Below are 17367 nucleotides of genomic sequence, written 5' to 3' on the forward strand. Positions count from 1 at the left end.
TTGCAATACAGGGAGTAAAGGAGGAGCTTGCCATTATAAATTCTGAAAGCTTTCAATTGTAATTTCTTATAACGTCCTTGTAAACTCATAATCATTGTGCTCATGAAACGGATAAACACATTTACGGTAACAGTTAAAATTTTTTTTGGTGGTTTTTTTTTAAATTAAACTGTTCACTAAAGAGAAATTATGATTAAAACAATGTACTTGTCCAAAACGCTTACCTGTATTACCTCGTACACCATGAGAAACGATTTCTCCCTGTGCACTCTTCCTGTTATCTCTGTTCCATTTTTTCACCAAAAACTTCAACCTTAGTAACAACATAAATTTGTACAATCATTAAAAATAAGCAAAAATACACTGAATTTTAATATTAAATTCTTTGTTGGCATGAAACATATTAAACAACAGAAGTAACAATCTTTGCAGGAATGGAGTAAGAATTCTTCAACTTCAGCCTCTGGAATGAAGGCTCATCCCATTTTACCCTGCAACAATCCTCTCTTGCTCATTTTGGCACTGCGCCTCCACTTGTCCCTAATCTCCAGAGAGTTGTGGCAGCTCTTCCTGCCTCGGAGGAGTGGCTTTGGAGGTCACTGTTCCTACATCTTTTGACATTGCTACCATTATAGCATCCATGTCAAACCCAACAACCTAAACACATCCTGTGCCATTTCCTGAAAGTCTTAAACTTGCTAGTAATCATTTTTACTAGGCAAGGAAATCGCTCAAAAGTAACTTTTCTTCATTAAACGGACTCAAAAGCCATCATGAAATGGCATACTGTCCCAAGTACAGCAAACAAATCCATTTGAGACTAAGTGGCAGAGTACGATAAAACCATATCCACTAAAACTCAGGCTACTGGATTCAAGAGAGGAAAACCATCAGTAACGAGATGATCACGTTCTGATACAAGACAGGCTATTCAGTGAGTCCAAACAGAGAAGGGTCAGACCTGAAAGGACATAATTTGTGATGGTTGTGTACCAATTCTCAAATATATTGCAGCTGGGTATCTCTCAATAAAGCAGCAGCTCTTTATAAATATTTAAGTTTAGTACACATCCAACTAGCATAGACTTTGAAATAGCAGTTTCACCAAAGTTACAGCGAACAAGTCAAGTTTGAACTAGTTTTGGCGATAGCTTTTGCTTAATATCAATGTAAGATAAACCAAAGGAACTACCAATTTTTTAAATTTCCAAGAAAACACCATGTATGAGAGACAGCAAGTGTTTTGGCTTTACCTTGATATCGCGATGATTGCCTTGACTGCACATCTAAACTTGGTAAAAGGATGGGATCGGAATCCAGAAAGCTGCAGGTCTGCAGGTGAGGGGTAGACTCCCATACGTGCTATTAGAGAGAGGGTCGCTTGCTCACAGTCCTGAAATCCGCCAAGAAGTAACAAGAGGTATTTCTTCTGAAAAACTAGAGCCTTTCTAAAGCTCTCTGCTCTAAGGTACTTCCTATATAATCTCTGCAACTAGAGAAAGAAAAAAAAAAAAAAAACTGTTAAGATTTACTATAGAAAGCTCAGAAAAGTTGGTTGCTTTTTCCAGCAAAATCTCCCACAACTTGGGTATTCATGGGTATCTAAAACCTGGTTTGCTTTACAAAATTATAGCAAGCTATTTAATAATTATGAAGTACGGAAGCAGTGCACACATCTCTAAAATGACATTTTGAGCAAGTATTTGTATAACACTTTGTGACTTGGCCAGCTTTGGTCAATGTAGCGGTATACACTCTGGCAGTTTGGACATAGAGGCTTGTACCAAGTCTACTGGATTTCTGTATGTGTATGAAGTCTTGGCTAGGTTAGGAAGTTTTAGCATGGTTACTGGTTGGTGTACAAAACACAAGAGAGCCACAAATAAGCCATCTTCATGTCAGACATCCATACTGCAGACACAAGAGCAGCTGGAACAATTCTATACACAGCTAAAAAGCACCCAAGTTTAGACTACTTTACTCCTGATTGTTTCAAAGCAAAATAACATCTTCTTTAAATAAATATTAACCAGAAAGCATATTGGGATAAGCACCCATCAGACTTGATTACAAGCAAATGTGTCAGCAGAATAAAAAGTATTTAAGATTAGAGGGGGGAAAATTAAAAATAACTGATGTTCAGTATTTTCATGCTTAGACAAGAAATCCGATTCTCCCTCTCATTTAAGAGTAGAAAGAGATCCCAAAGAGCTAGCTTGCTTTTGGTGCAAGTTCCTGTCTAACACCAAGAAAGTTACAAAGGAACCTCTCTGATGCCGTACATATGAGGAAAGCATTCCTAATTTAGGAAATTAGAAAATTCCTATTATATTTATTCCTATATTTTTTATTCCTATAATATTCCTATAATTAGGAAAATTAGCTGTATATTAAACTATTCATCTATAAAATTACCTTTTAAAATAGCAAGTGAAGATTACAGCAATAAGTGAAAGTTAAATGCCATAATCTGACAGATACTTATGATCCTAGAAATCTGAGCTGTACACTTCCTGGCTCTGCCACAACAGCAAGTTTTATCATATTTATTTGAAAAAAGAAGAAAAATTACTAAATTGCCTGTTCGACATGTGACATTAGTCCCTTAGGCAATGCCCAAGAACAGGACTACCAAGGACGGAACTCTCCAGATGCTTTTATGATCTTGAGTTGGTAACAGTTCTTACAGAGCAAATCTGCACAACACGCAAGACAGCAAGAGCAAACCAAGCGTCAAAGGTTTAAACAACACGCTAGTGGCGATGACATTGCTTGCTCACCAAGCTCCAGACAGCCCATTTGCTGGCCATCACATGATCATTTTACCTTAGGACTGCAAGTTTCTAACACTGGTTTGTTTTCAATTTCAACACTCGCTTTAGCCAGTTTGGATTCAGCCTGTTTCAGTGCATTCTGCAACATGTTTTTCTCTCGCTGCCAAGCATCTCTTTCCAGTTCTTGAACAGAGTCAGTATCACCTGTAGATCTGATCTAAAAAAGAAACCCAAAGGAAGCAAGCCATGATGTTTTGCACATTACTTCCACAGCCAAACATCTCAATCTGAGCAATAACCTAAGTTCATGGACAAACTGGAACACAAAATAATGAGCCTGAAAATGAGTAATGGCATTCAGGTGTTAAACGGTAGGATGGGAGGCTGAAACACACAAGCAGCCCTTCTTAAGAAGTATCAAATTAATTGTTAATCAAGCTACCCTTTTCTCCACAGTTCTGTCTGATCAGCTTTACAGGAATCCTGTTCCCCTTAATTAGAGAGAGTCTCCCAAACACTTGGAAACAGAAACAAATCATCTGGCTTTCTCCCACATCCACAGGCAGCACAGAAACTGAAGAAAGGTATCTGTGTACGTGCATGCACAAGAATATGTTGTGAAGCATCTACAGAAGTAAATTCTGAAAAATCACATTCAGTTCTAGGAAATTCAGTTTTTTGGTAAGTAATCTCTTGTAGGAATAAGACCCACAACTCCAGGTCCAATTCTTTGTGGAAGTTCTGCCTTCATAACCCTCTTCGTATAGACTACCAATTTAACAGTTAAACCAGTGTGTGATGCACAGATCACACGCTGAGAAATAAAAGGCAGTTAGGCTGTGATTCCTTGAAACAAAATCTATTCATTTAAGGAGCCAGTACACCCAGCTGACCCCAATTTCTCCTAGCAACTTGTTTTAGTACAACCTTATTAGGCATTTGAAATTTTTCAGAAGTCTTTTCTTCTGAATACCTTAACATACTATCACATGCCATTTACATTTGTCTTCTATGAAGAGCATAACTTGTCAACCAAAAAATCTTATATAATAAAGCTTAATAAACCACAGCCATCTAAGTCTTTTTACCGCCTGCAAAATACACAGCAACAAATGGCGATTCCAATGCTACCCATACCTTCACGGCACATAATCCACCTCCCTTCTTTTTGACTTTGCAGCTTCTTTGAAATTTCACAAAGCAAAGGCTCTCCACTTCTCAGCATATTTAAAATGAGTTTAAAAAAAAAACAAACGCTTCAAGAATCTAACACTACCTTCATTATTGTTTTGAAATTAGGTATTTCTGTCCAAATTAAACTCCTGTCCTGTACCTATTATCTAATGCACAGATGTTCTATACAATTTCAGGTTTTACACTGAAACTTTTTAAACTAAAGCACGCATTTTCCTGCATATGGCTTTCACCAGCACAGCAGTTGTGTCATACCACACACGGAGGTGGGACAGAAGACCATTTTGAGAACAAAGGCAGAGATAAGAGCTTCAGATACAAAAAATACTTCAGATAAGTATTATTAAAAATAGTTCAAACACAGGAAACAACTCATCTGTGTTGTACTAAAGTGAGGGAAGCTGCTTTATATTGGTCTTCTCAGTAAGGACTACAGTCCCACCATCCCAGGCATTTTATGGACCTAGAAAAGCTCAGTTTAGAGGTAGCAACACATACTTGCAATATCTGAAGGAGTTTTACATTATTCATCTAGGCACTTAATTTCTACCATGCCATTTAGCATTTGACTGACCAGTTGCCTCCATATTCATTTGGGAGCAGATTTTTAATTTTGGCATTTTTCCATTTCCCTGTCAAATAGTGTCCCCAGTTTATTGCAAGTCAAGGAGGTAAGAGCAGTAAAGTCCGTTGATCTCCAGAACACGTGGTTTAGTACCTTAAGGGAGGGAGAAATTCAGGGAGGAGACTGAAGCAAAAGGAGATTCTGGAAAGAAAAAAACCCCAAAGCCTGAAAAGAGGGCAGAGAGGAGGGACTGTTTGTGCCCACAGAAGAAAGGATATCAAGGTAGAGATTTTGCTCTCTAAGCTATAGAAAGGCATATGTTAGAGTGCTCCACAAAACTTTTTTTTTTTTTTTTATTGTTAAAGAAAACTTAAGTCAGAACACTTGAATCCCTTTGTTTTGGCGTGGTCATAATCCCTGGAGGAGGCAATTTGCAAATTCTGGTCCAACAGGAAAAGGAACTGCTATTCTGCAGAGGATTCACCCGCTTAATGTTAAGAGGCCTGCTAACTGATGGCAACAAGAGCCTGGAAAACCTGGAAGCTGTGAAAAGCATTTGCAACTGTGTTTCTAATGCAGAAGAACTAATAGCATCAGAGGAAAAACAAACAACCCAAACTATTTTGTTTCTTTTCCAGTAGAGTAAAAATTTGGAGGGAGCTGAGTATGAAGAACAGCTCAGTTCTGGAGGGAGTTCTGCTAAGTCAGATTTAAATAGAGCATAAGGTCGTCTAGTTCCCTTCCACAGGCTCTCTTGGCTTTTTGTCCACAGCAGAGGACTCTAATGCTTTGTGAGAGGAAGGCTTAACCAAAGTAACTCTGTGAACATCTGCCTGGGAAGAGGTTACATCGCCCTGCTCGAGGCTGGAAATGATCCATTTGGCAACCACCTAAGCGGCCGCATAGGTGATGGGGGGAAAATATTTATTGTATTTTGCAAGCAGATTGACACAGGGAGAGCGTGCACCATGCCAGGCCATGCAGCTAGAGTTGCAGAGCACATGAGGAGAACAGAAGTTACAAAAGCCTCTTCATGTACCAAACACTCAGAACTCCTTCTCAAAGGTGTGTTTTCTGGGGATCTGCTACCAAGTAGGTGAGAAAACAGAGAGGCTGAATCAAAGAGCCAAGACTGTTAGACCTAATCCCAAAATTCTGGCTGAGATGCAGTTGAAGATCTCTTTCTTTATTACAAAAGACAGACATAAATGATAAGGCAAACATCTCCGGTGAATGAGATGGAATCTAAAAGCTATGTGTTCATGATGTATTTTGTATCAATAGACCTGTGTTGAGTCTTTGATAATCCCTACGCCTATTGTAAAATATTTGCAATACCACGAACATCAGTCAAAACACTCCTCCTGAGATGACAAAGCACTATTGTGCTTTTTGAAAATTACTTGACAGTTTGCTGAAAAACAACTGTCTCTAGATGCATACAGAAGCAGCGGCAACACATCCCAGACTTTTGATATCCTTGGGCATATTACATACCTAGGAAAAAAACTGCATCAGAAGCAGACTGCAATACAATAAAAAAAGCAAGAATCTGGTACTAAAATATGTCAATATAATGACAGTGTGAGTACAAGAGTATATCTTTTTTTCATCGCCAAGACAAAACACAATTTTCTTCAGAATGTTTTACCCAAAAAAGGAAGGAAAGGGGGGGGAAAAATAAATATTAATCAATCAACTTATATGTGTACTGCAACCCAAAGAACACAGAACAACTTACTGATAACAAATATATGCTGTTTTCCTTACCTGAGATGTCGAAGGAGACAATAAATCTGATTTTATTTCCTCTAACGTCTGCAGTAAAGAGGCTACGGCTTCATCGTTTGATACAGACCAATCATTAACTGTTCTGTTAAACAGAAATACTTTTTCAGTATCAGGTTGATTTGTAGTAATATTAACACACACTTGATTCATTCTCCCCACTGGACAACCTTTAAGTTTTGAGGCTGTACTTACATACTATTCAGCACAAAAATACTATGAATACACACAGAAATCAGGAAGTTTTGTTAATTTTTAAGAGTAGAATTTCTAAATAGTGCCACATAGGAGGTATTTAGAAGTCTGTATTTTATATCAGCCTGACATTCTATCATGCAAGTTCAGGCTGCAGCAAAACATCATCAGCATTTCACTCTGCTGCCAAAGAAATAAGAAACTACTGCTACCTGGCCGCTCATTCCTGACCCACAGCTTTCCCTGCCACGCTCAGTGGAGTTTCCCATTCTAAACATGCAGATGTATTGCTTCACCTGTTGTTTGGATTGCTCTCCGATCAGACTGCTGCAGTTGCCAAACTACCAAACAACTCATTCCAGCACCGTTTTGGGGGTTTGGGGGTTGGGTTGTTTTCTTTTTGTTTTGGGTGTTGGGTTTTTTTTAGTTGTTCGTTTTAAGCCGGGTCACTTCACAGATCTAGTTCAAACACCGACATGCAAGCTTCTAATGGGAATGGCTGCACTGGGATGACAATAACCAGAGCCTGCTGCCACCACAAAACCATGGTTTCACACAAGGCTGAATTCTGTAAGCAGATACACTGCTCAATCCCTTCAGCACAGGGCTCTCAGCCATGACCCACACAAATTCAGAAGCAGGATGGAAAGAAAACTACTAATTTATGAACAACTACTCACTTATCTACGGTTTTATATATGAACTCATTCAGGTACACAGCTACAAAAAGCAACTGCTGTCTTATCTTCTCTAGCCGTTGTTGCTGCTGTTGCAAACACGATTTTTCGGTTTCTTTTGTTATGTCCTGTTTGGCATTTCGATCTTTGTTTAAGGTATACAACAGTTCTTGCTGACTGTTTGAAGATAAGAGCTTTCTTTCTCTTTCTTCTAATATTGTTACTATTTCCTGCAGCTCTTTAATGCTTTGTTCATCCTTCTGGTGTTGCCGTTCCAAGTTTTGCTGTTTGAACAGAATAAGTAGTAGTTAATTGCATCTTCTACACATACACACATATATACACATACACCCATATAAGTGGGTTTTGTTTTTTTGTACACACACAGACTGCAAATAAAAGCATCACATCTAACTAGCATATTCTTCTCAGTGTTCCTTATATCACAGACCACTTTTAGAGGAAGGCTTACAGTACTGCCTTCCAGAGCCACCAGGAAGCCATTTGATGACTCTGGAGCAGGCATTTTCTTCATCAACAGATGCGGTGACCGACAAGTCTCCAGAAAGCCTGCAAAGCCTCCCTCCTCCTCTAACAGAATCGAAGGAGCTGAGAAACAAGAAAGGTGAAACTGATACTTTGCAAACCATGATTAGGAGCCTAGCTCAAAATAAGGGCAATGGCATCTTTTCTGCCTTTAAGTCATGTTCTCCATCTGTTACCAACCGGCAGTTCCCAGCATAGGCAAAGATGTAAAGATCAACTGTCATCAATAAACCCAGACACAACCCCCTGAAAACGGCTGTGTTTGAGAAATGCGGGAAAAGAGCTCATCTAATGTGTTTTTCCAAATGCTTTGTTTAAGGGAAGGAAACATTTCAATTAAAGAACACCATCCACAGAGTTAAATCCCAGTTTGTGGCTATTTCAATGGAAGGTAAGGCTTGCAGAGCCATTCTCACCAGTCTCTCTTGATCTCTCTGCTGGTCCTTCTGTTTCTCTAGCTCTCTTTGTTGCTGCTGTCTTTGCTCTCGCTCTCTCTCCTCTTTCTTGTTTTTATCTTGCTCTTTCATTGTCTTCAAGAGCGACTGCAGTTGTTCACAGTCAGCTTTCAGCTTCACCTCTCTTTCCTTCTGGGCCTCCAAGGAACGGGTTACCTCTTGCTTTTCAGCCTGCACAGATTCCAGCGTAGCTCGCAATTCAGCACTGACCTCTCTCTCCTTCTGGGTTTCCTCACGGCACATCTGTATTTCGGCCTCGAGCTGCCTTTTGGAATGAATGGCCGCCTTGTGCGTTTGCTCAATAACAGCAGCAAGCTCTGTAGTTCGGGACCTCTCTTCTTCCAGCTGGGCTTCGAGCTCTTGAACAACAGCTTGTGACTCCCTGTGCTGACAAGCTTTTTCTTCCACTCTCATGATCAACTTTTCTGTCAAAACACGTTCATAATTCAAGGAATTCAGGAGCTTCGAGGAACTATTTTTCTCAGCATCCAGATTTCTCTGAAGCTCCAACAGTTTGGCCTGTTCCTGGGACAGCAACGCCTCACAGCGGGAGTGCTCGATCTGAAGTTCCTTGCGGAGGTTATCATTTACCATCTTCTCATGCTCTAAGGATACATCCAGCAGGCGATTCTGCACTGACTGCTGCTCCAAGGCAGCCTGCAGCTCCTGTTCAAAAGGGGGAAGCACGTGTCAATACTCTGGCACAAACACTCATTCGTGGGGCTTGCTGGCATTTGGCAATTTTCAGCCTCCTGTTTTATCCAGGAAGAAATTCAAGACTAAACTACAGTAGTTCAGGTATTAAAAAGTTTAATTTAAAATGACAGGTTTAATGTTCTAATTACAAGTGCCAGACATATGCTTGTTAGAAACATGACATCAAGTAACAAAACCAAAGACTGTAATGTTAAAATATCTTTTGGCACATTATTTTTGATTCAGTTAGTGAGACCATCCTTAGGAAATCACTATTCTTTACATTGCTCAATCCCATCAATAGGTGACACCTGAAGCAGAAATAACCCATGCTGTTTTAAAAAAAACCAACAACAAACCAACACAAAAATCTAACCAGTAAGAGTAGATGTAAACCCTCTGGATTTTACAGCCCATCTGTTTAAGGCACACAGTACAGACTGATGAAAATAATTCATCCCCAGGTCCGTTTTGGGAGCCAGCCAGCCTTCTTCAGAAGGGCAGGGAGTGACTGAAGGGGCAGTCCCAGGGCGTTTGCAGACAGTCAGAACTAGCATTGCTGTCCTCCTAGCAGGGGAGTCTGCCCTAACCCCTCAGCCAGCACCACCTGTCCTCTGATCTGGTAGAAAGCCAGGTCAGATGCTACATGGCACCAGCTTTCCCTAGTAGGGCTTCAAGGGACATTCTGGGAATGCAAGACTGCAGCAATGTGAACTGTGAATGGTTTAATATGTTGCACAACTACACCTGGGGTAATGCACTTTTCTCTTTGGCTAAAATGATCCCTCCCTTCCCTGCACAAGCAGTCTTTCCAAAAAACAAAGGACGTTAGCTCCATGTCCTACGGTGGAAGCAGTAACAAAAATCCCAACAAAACCCACCCACAAACCTAAACACCTACCAGAAAGATGATGTGAGAGGCCAAACTACAAGGAAATAGTCAGAATTGTGTTTCCTAAATTTGGGCATTTAACTAGGAGCGTTTGGAAGTTATCTGCTGAGTTTGGTTTTGGTTTTTAAGTTAAAAAAAGATGGATGTTAAATCTTCCTTTTCCAGTCACTGTAGGCTTGTTACAAGAACTGAGTCACTGCTATCACAGTATAAGAGAGAAAGCTGTTCATTTACTTTCTATGCAATTTAGAAGAAAGGGAACAAAAAGACTTTGGTTAACCTCCAAAAATGCATGTTCTATTGGAAAGGTTCCAGTTACTCTCTGCCAAGGATATGTATCACTGGGTGGTTTTCTTTATAATCTCAGCTGATTACACACATCACATCCTCATAGCACATTTGCTCTGGAATAAAGGGTGCAGTTAGACAATTGTACGATCTAGCTCTCCCTACACAGCAAGGGGCAGTACAAAACGGTGAAGATGTGCAATGTGAAAGCATAAGGCTCCAAAACCACTAAGATACTGGGGGGGGGGGGGGGGGGGGGGGGGGAGCAGGGCGGGATACAACTTCTGCTTATTTCTGCATGTGCCATTAAGAAAGGTAACTGAGAGCTTTAATTCTGTGAAAGCAAAGTAAGTGCTACGCACATTCAGTAGAAACTTGGGCAGGGTTTGAACAGTTACTAAACAAAAAAACATTGGACACGAAAAAGACTGCAAAAATAACCTGTTTAGTTAACTTAGTAATGCACAAAAGCAGGTGGACTGAAGCACTGAGGTGTATGGCATTACCTCCAAGGCCTTTGTCTTTTCACCTTCTGCTTTCTTATGCTGAAGCTGTTGTTCCTCAAGCAAACCTTGTAGCTCTGTTTCCTTCAGATGTTCAGTCTGCAAGTCTTCAAGTGCAGCTGTCAAATCCTTCGCTTTTTTTTCCAATTCAGAACTGCAAAGTTCAAAATGACACTTCTGCTTTCAGAACAGAACATCCTTCACCAGCAATGTAAGCAAGACATTTTGAGTTACTTTTTGTGAGTTGGTCTATTGATCTTTTTCTTTAAGATGGCCTCTATTCTTTCTAAAGAGGGTGCGTTTTCAAATCACAGCTATTCAGCATCTGAAAACATTTACCTTCCTGCAAGCAAAGCTAGAATTGCTCCATTTAGTAACAATTAAGAGATAGGGAGAAGTTACCTATCCTGGCAGAGCAAAACTGTTGTCCTGTGAGAAGAAAGAAAAACACTGGTATACACTAGAAAATTGCAGGGGGGAATACTACACAAGATGACAGGCAAACAGAAGTACCAACTTAAAGACTAAGACAAAAGCTGCACGAGTTGGATACATCAGGGATACAGGGATCTAGTCTGTTCACTTTTAATACACCCATACAACATACACTTGTTTCCGCAGCCTTCTCAATCAAGGCTACAGAAAAGATAAACATGCAAATTTGAATTGAAAAATAAATAAATTTAAGCAGTTAGCAAAAATGAAACAAAAAACCCCAAAAACATCCATGAAAAATGAGAGGCTAGTTTTCCTTCCTGTGTTTCCAAGTGCTAAACCATTCGTGGATCCAGTGAGCATAAAGCTCTTTCAGACCTACTGATGTATACAATAAATTAATAAATCTCCTCACCATAACTGCTTTTTTTCCCTCTGTAGCTCTTCTAGGGATTTCTGCAGCCTTTCATTTTCTTGCTTACTGTCATAAAGCTCTGATTTCAGGGCTGCTTTTTCTTGATTCAAGAGATCACACATTTCAGAGGCTCTCTTCTGCTCCTCAGACTGTGTGCTGTGCAATTCACTTAGAAGAGATTTTTCCTGCTGAAGCTTATATTCTAGTAGTTCAACTAGAACAAGAAAACATTAACAGTTATTTGTATTACAGAGAATTTGACAGCATGTTATCACTTACACTGGTTCAAATTAGGGGGGAAAAAAATCAGCTGTATTCAAGTGTATAAATACAAAGTCTGGAGAATTCATTTATTTTCAAACACATGATGAATCAGCAGAAAGATGCAGATAGATGCTACAGCTCTGCTGCTAGTGGACCAGGCAAAGAGAGAAGAACATGAAAGCTGGGTGTGGCTATGAGAGCCACTGTGATATACTGTACGTACCATGTTACTAATGGATTCTAAACCTCCTTAAGCAAACCCATCCATTTAATAGCAAACATACATAAAAAGCATTTCCTGAAAACCAGCAAGGGTATTTTACTGTCCTTGATGGGTTTTCTACATGTATATACTACTTAACAAAGAGTTTCCCTTCAGTTCTTTTCTTTGGATTTTTTAAAAGCTTCTCTTTGCTTTTTACAGATATTTTTTTAACTACCAATATTAGAATGAAGAACTCCTTCCTCTGCTAAAATCGTAGGAAACCTGAGCACATTAGTAAAACTGAAGAATTGTACAGCATCTGCTTCTTCGCAAAACAATCTTTTTTTACTTTTTATCTTCTAGGCAAAGAAGGAAAGAACTGACATAGAAGACCAGATAACAAGAACTTGGCAGTTACTACCTTTCCTTCGAAGGTGATGTTCTTGTTTGCTCCCATGATCTTCCACATTGGTAAGGGTTTCCTGTAACTGCTGTAGCTTCTCCTGGTTCTGAAGATGTGTCATGCGTAGCTGAGCCCGGAGGTCCTGTATTTCAGAAAGCAAGCTATTCCGGTCTGAGGAGAAAAGGTGCTCTACAACCAGCTGCCTCTGTTCCTCCTGAAAATGAACCAAGTCCTATTAAATCTACAAGGCTATTCTCGTGTTTTCTACGAAGATATACCCTAGAGAAACCCTTGCAGTATAGTTTTACATGATACTCTTCAAATTACTAAGTTCATGCTTCATATCAATGTTAATATTTAGTTAATGTTAATGTTAATATTAAGTAACAAAGAAAACCCCCACTTCACTAGCTTCCAAATAGAAGAGTTATTATTAATAATTTATACATAATAGTTACTATAAACCACCTGGTAGGAACCTAAAACCTCAATATTATCAGTAAAAAATCCCAGATTCAGAGTTAGCTCAATATATATCCATTGCAAGAGAGGTCTGTAAAATTCTAGATAAAAAAGGGAAGGAAGGGAAGAATTCTATCACATATCTCCTTTTCACTGTCACTGTCTTACTGGATGCCAGCTAAAATAATCACTTTGTAACACAACATACGAAGTTTGAGAAAAATGGTACCAAAACAGACTATAAAAGCCTACTGATCCCACACGATCTTGATTAATGCTCAAGATAAGATTTAACAATGGAAGTAATAAAACTGTAAAACCTTAAAAAATATCAGGCAATAAAAGTAGTAATTTATAAGCATGACTTTTTAAAAGGTTTTCTTACTTGTTTCATGATATAGTCCAGTTTTTCCACTAATGAACCTCCATCATCAGACCCAGGACTGGAAAAGTGAGACTTCAAGTGAACCTGCAACATATTTTTCTCCCTCTCAAACACACTCTGTACTGCTTGCAGAAGGTCTCCTCTCCAGTCAGCAGCATTATCTGAGAACTCCTGTTAAAATAATTACTTTGTTTAAATGGCAACTCTCTCAATGTCTAACCCACTGTCTTTCATATTATTACTGTGTGAGAGTATACCTCTCTGTTAATTTAAGCAGACCAAAGGTGTTTAAAACCAGGCCTGTTCCAATCTTGGAAAGAGTCCCTTGCTCCTCATACGTACATATATATACACACACACAAACTACATAACCATATACATTTTTTTACATACATATATATATAATAACTGGTCACCTTGCTTGAAAGGATATTTTTATTGTCATACCTTGTCTTCTCTATCTGGCATCTTGCTAAGGTAATCTTTCAGCAACTGTATAGCATCCAGCAGGGCTAAGCCCTCCTTCTGCCATTCTTCTACCGCCACTCTGGTCTGAGGAACATTTTTCAGCTCCCTAAAATCAAAGGGATGTTCTGACAAAGCCAATATTTTGCGGCTCTCCTCATATACCATCTTCAGCACAGTCTGAGAAGATATAAAAAAAACCAACAAAAAAACAAAAAAACAACAATAATGCATAATATTAGGAAACAGGAACCAGCATCCTGACAGCGTAAGAGTAGGATGGGATAGCACTAGACGACAGAAATAAGGTGGCTGCGGTAACAGATAAAGGCACACAGGTCTGCCCTGCTACTTGGTATGCTTAATAAACTAGGAATACATGTATACACACACACAGAGTAAGCCAACAGTTAACAAAAGAATTTTTGTCTCTTAACACTTGAGGTCAATATTTAAGAATATTGGCCACTGTATTCTTAAATACTGTATTCACAATGTTAAAGTACCAATGGCAGCCTCAGCTAGCACATCTTATTGCTGTGTACAGCAACACGCTACTATGCAATTAAGCCAAAGGACTGTATGTTATCTTTGTGGTTTCTGAACTATTTAGCTAACTTTCCTGGGAATAAATCCAATTCTGAAAAGTCTGAAGCCATGTTACTAAACCCTGGTGATGCCAGAAAACTGAATTACGTATTTAGACAACCTTGGCTTAATTTAGCAGATACATACAAATAACATCTCCCAGAATAATCCGTCTTCATAATTTACACAGTGGAAATAGTTTCCTCTGACATTGTCAGGCAAAATAACCTCTTTTAAATAAATTCCCTATTCACAAACTATTACATCATGCACAGATGTTTCCTGGTCTCTTCTCAAGGAAGGTCACTGGAGAATTAAGTCCTTTTCTACATACATCTCATCAGAAATATCCCAGCCTCAATGTGGAGCTGTTCCTCATTGCTACTCACTTTAACAACAGAGTGCTTTAACTCTTGATATTCTTTCTTTGCACTTGTTCAAATGAGTTAACTTTTGAACCAACTTGAGTTGCTTTTCTGTCACTGGAATCAAAATAGCGATTACTTCAAGGTACAATGCCAAAAGACAAAAACCGAAACGTTAACAACAGAAGCGCAGTAAAGTGTTCAAACTGAACACCCAGTACTGGAATATACACTCAGATCTTATAGCCAGTAAAGTCTAGACCGATGACCCACAGAAGAAACTAAATTAAAAAATTCTGTTTCTTAGATAAATGACTAACATTTTAGATACAGAACCAGGTTTTAGATACAGAGCCAGAACAAACAGGTTTGGTTTGGAAGGGTCCTTTATAAAGAACATCTAGTCCAACATCCCCGCCACAGGCATGGGGACACCTTTCATTAGATCAGGTCACTCAAAGCCTCATCCAACCTACTTTTGAACACTTCCAGAGGTGGGGTCCAGGAGGTTCAGGGACTTAGGATGCGAGAACAGACTGCCAGTGAAAAGTTGGCAAAAATGTTGTTGAGTGCCTCAGCCTCGTTGGTTGTCACTAATTCCCCTTATTTATGTGTGTCTGTGTGCACACACATTTTCCTTTTCTGTCCAATGTACTTATAGAAGCCCTTATTATTCCTCACATTCCTTGCCAATTTCCCCTCCAACTGTGCCTTCGCTTTCCTGATCCCATCCCTACACATCCAGGCAGCGTCCCTATATTCTTCCCAAGTTACATATCCCTGGTTCCACTGCCTGTGCATTTCCTTCTTACACTGCAGTTTGACCAGGGGATCCTTCCTCAGCCATGCTTGTCTCCTGCCTTCCTTGCCTGATTTCTTACACATGGCAATCAAAAATTCTGGTACTCTGAGAAAGGTGTTCTTAAACAGCTGCCAGCTCTGTTCCATTCCTTTATCCCTGAGGGCAGTTTCCCAGGGAATCCCATCCACAAATTTCTTAAACGAGGCTTGCTCTCCTAAAACTCAGGGTCCTGACTCTACTCTGTTTTTCAAAGACAGCTCTGCACAGTCCCCACTGCCCCCCCCCTTTTTTTTTTTAACATAGAAACCCTACTGCCTCTCCTTCCTTGCCTGTCTTTTCTGAACAGTTTGTAGCCATTAATTGCATCGTTCCAATCATGTGATTTATCCCACTAAGTTTCATTGATAGCAATTAGATCATGGCTTTCTAGCTGCACAGTGACTTCCAGCTCCTCCTGTTTGTTACCCATGCTGTGTGCATTTGTATAGAGGCACTTCACTTGAGCTGTTGGCTGTGTCACATTTTTGGTGGAACAAGCCCCAGTTCCTTTGACACATGTCATCAGTATTTGTTGGTTCCTAATGCATCAACAGCCCCTGACTCTTTGTTGCTCACAACTCCATCCCCCTCTCTCACCAAGTCCAATTCCAAGCTCTCCTTACAGGTTTGGCTAAGCTTATTGGTGAAGATGCTCTTGTCCCACTTGGTCAGATGAATCCCATCAGCTCCCAACAGACCTGGCTTCTCAGAAGGTAGACTCATGATCATAGAAACCAAAACCTTGAGTACAGCACTAGCTACGCAGCCAGGCATTCACCTGTTCGTGTCCTCTATACTGAACCCCTTCCTCTGGCTGGGAGCATAAAGGAGAATACCGTCTGTGTTCCCAATCCTTTTAACATTGATCTGAGGGACATATAGTCTCTTTTGATGGTTCCAAGTTGCCTTGTTACAGTATTGTTAGACCCTACATGGAACAGTAGGAGAGGAAGATAATCTGTAGGGTTCACCAGGCTTGGCATCCTCTCAGTGACACCACGAATACAAGCTTCTGGTAGGTAACAGACTTCTCTAGAGAAATTGTCTGGGCAGCAAACGGGTGCTTCAGTGCCTCTCAATAAGGAATCTCCAATTACTAATGCTTTACATGCTTTTCTGGTAGCACTGGTTCTAATTGAGTGGGTGATTGCACCAACTTTGCATGGTTGACTTTTCCTGGATCTGTCAGTTACTCAATGTGCTCTTCGTTCTGCAATGCCAGAGCATCATGTCTGTTATGAAAAAGCACTTCAGAGGATGGATGAAGGTTCTTCCTTATGCCTCAAGCAAAGATAAAGGTCCAGTCTCCTTCATCTTGCAAGTTACTTGTGTCAGGCAGGTTGACTTTGAATTCAGGCTTGAATTCCCCTTGCACAGCTTCATTTATTGCACAGATCTTCCTCCATTTTACTGAGAAAGCTGAAAGAATCTGCTAAATGTTTTAGGCAGCAGCATTCACTTTCTAGGAAGTGTATTCCTTCCAATTTCTTATTAGTCAGGAACTCCCTGTAGCCTACTGCACCGACCCACGTACTTCTCCCCAGCCTCACAGATGAGATGATTTGGAGCACTGAGTTTCTCCCTTTCACCAGCTGGAATTCCTGGAATGGCCGAGAGCTTCTTCAGCTCTTCACCAAACCAGAGCCCCAGCCATATACCTCCTTAAACTTGCCTTACCGACTAGAGTAAGCAATCACTGCTCATTCTTACATTCTTCCTTCATGCTCCTCAAGCTGACTCTGAAAGATCCCTCCACACCTTGCAGTGGTGTTTCCACAGCTCTCTGTCATATCAGAATGACAAGACTAGGCAGGGGAGTATGATGTCAGTTAGCTACGTTTATTTAAGAAACAGCATTCTGTAAAGCCTCCAAGACAAACTCATAAATCAGATCAATTAGTCCTTGTAATGCCACATTCTGGAACATCACTAGTGCTTTCCTAGCAAATCTTTTTTAGTTCTAGCA

At 40.0% G+C, this 17367-nt stretch overlaps 1 protein-coding gene across 15 annotated transcripts in view; it reads right to left on the bottom strand.

Annotated features, from left to right (window-relative positions):
* The window catches only part of PCNT (pericentrin), a 91714-nt gene that overhangs the window by 6889 nt on the left and 67458 nt on the right, over positions 1-17367 (bottom strand). For 13 of the 15 annotated variants that reach the window (XM_055811592.1, XM_055811591.1, XM_055811590.1 and 10 more), the window contains 11 exons: positions 13590-13787; positions 13143-13313; positions 12314-12509; positions 11424-11637; positions 10577-10727; positions 8156-8860; positions 7197-7477; positions 6304-6406; positions 2827-2991; positions 1254-1492; positions 225-313 (listed from right to left, as the gene is read on the bottom strand). In XM_055811592.1, the coding sequence (XP_055667567.1) occupies positions 225-313; positions 1254-1492; positions 2827-2991; positions 6304-6406; positions 7197-7477; positions 8156-8860; positions 10577-10727; positions 11424-11637; positions 12314-12509; positions 13143-13313; positions 13590-13787 (2512 nt within the window). The remainder of the gene's footprint in view (positions 1-224; positions 314-1253; positions 1493-2826; positions 2992-6303; positions 6407-7196; positions 7478-8155; positions 8861-10576; positions 10728-11423; positions 11638-12313; positions 12510-13142; positions 13314-13589; positions 13788-17367) is intronic. The other 2 variants (XM_055811587.1, XM_055811586.1) reach the window with 2 other exon arrangements.

This window comes from Falco peregrinus, chromosome 8 (genome assembly GCF_023634155.1).
Source record: "Falco peregrinus isolate bFalPer1 chromosome 8, bFalPer1.pri, whole genome shotgun sequence".
NCBI lineage: Eukaryota > Metazoa > Chordata > Aves > Falconiformes > Falconidae > Falco > Falco peregrinus.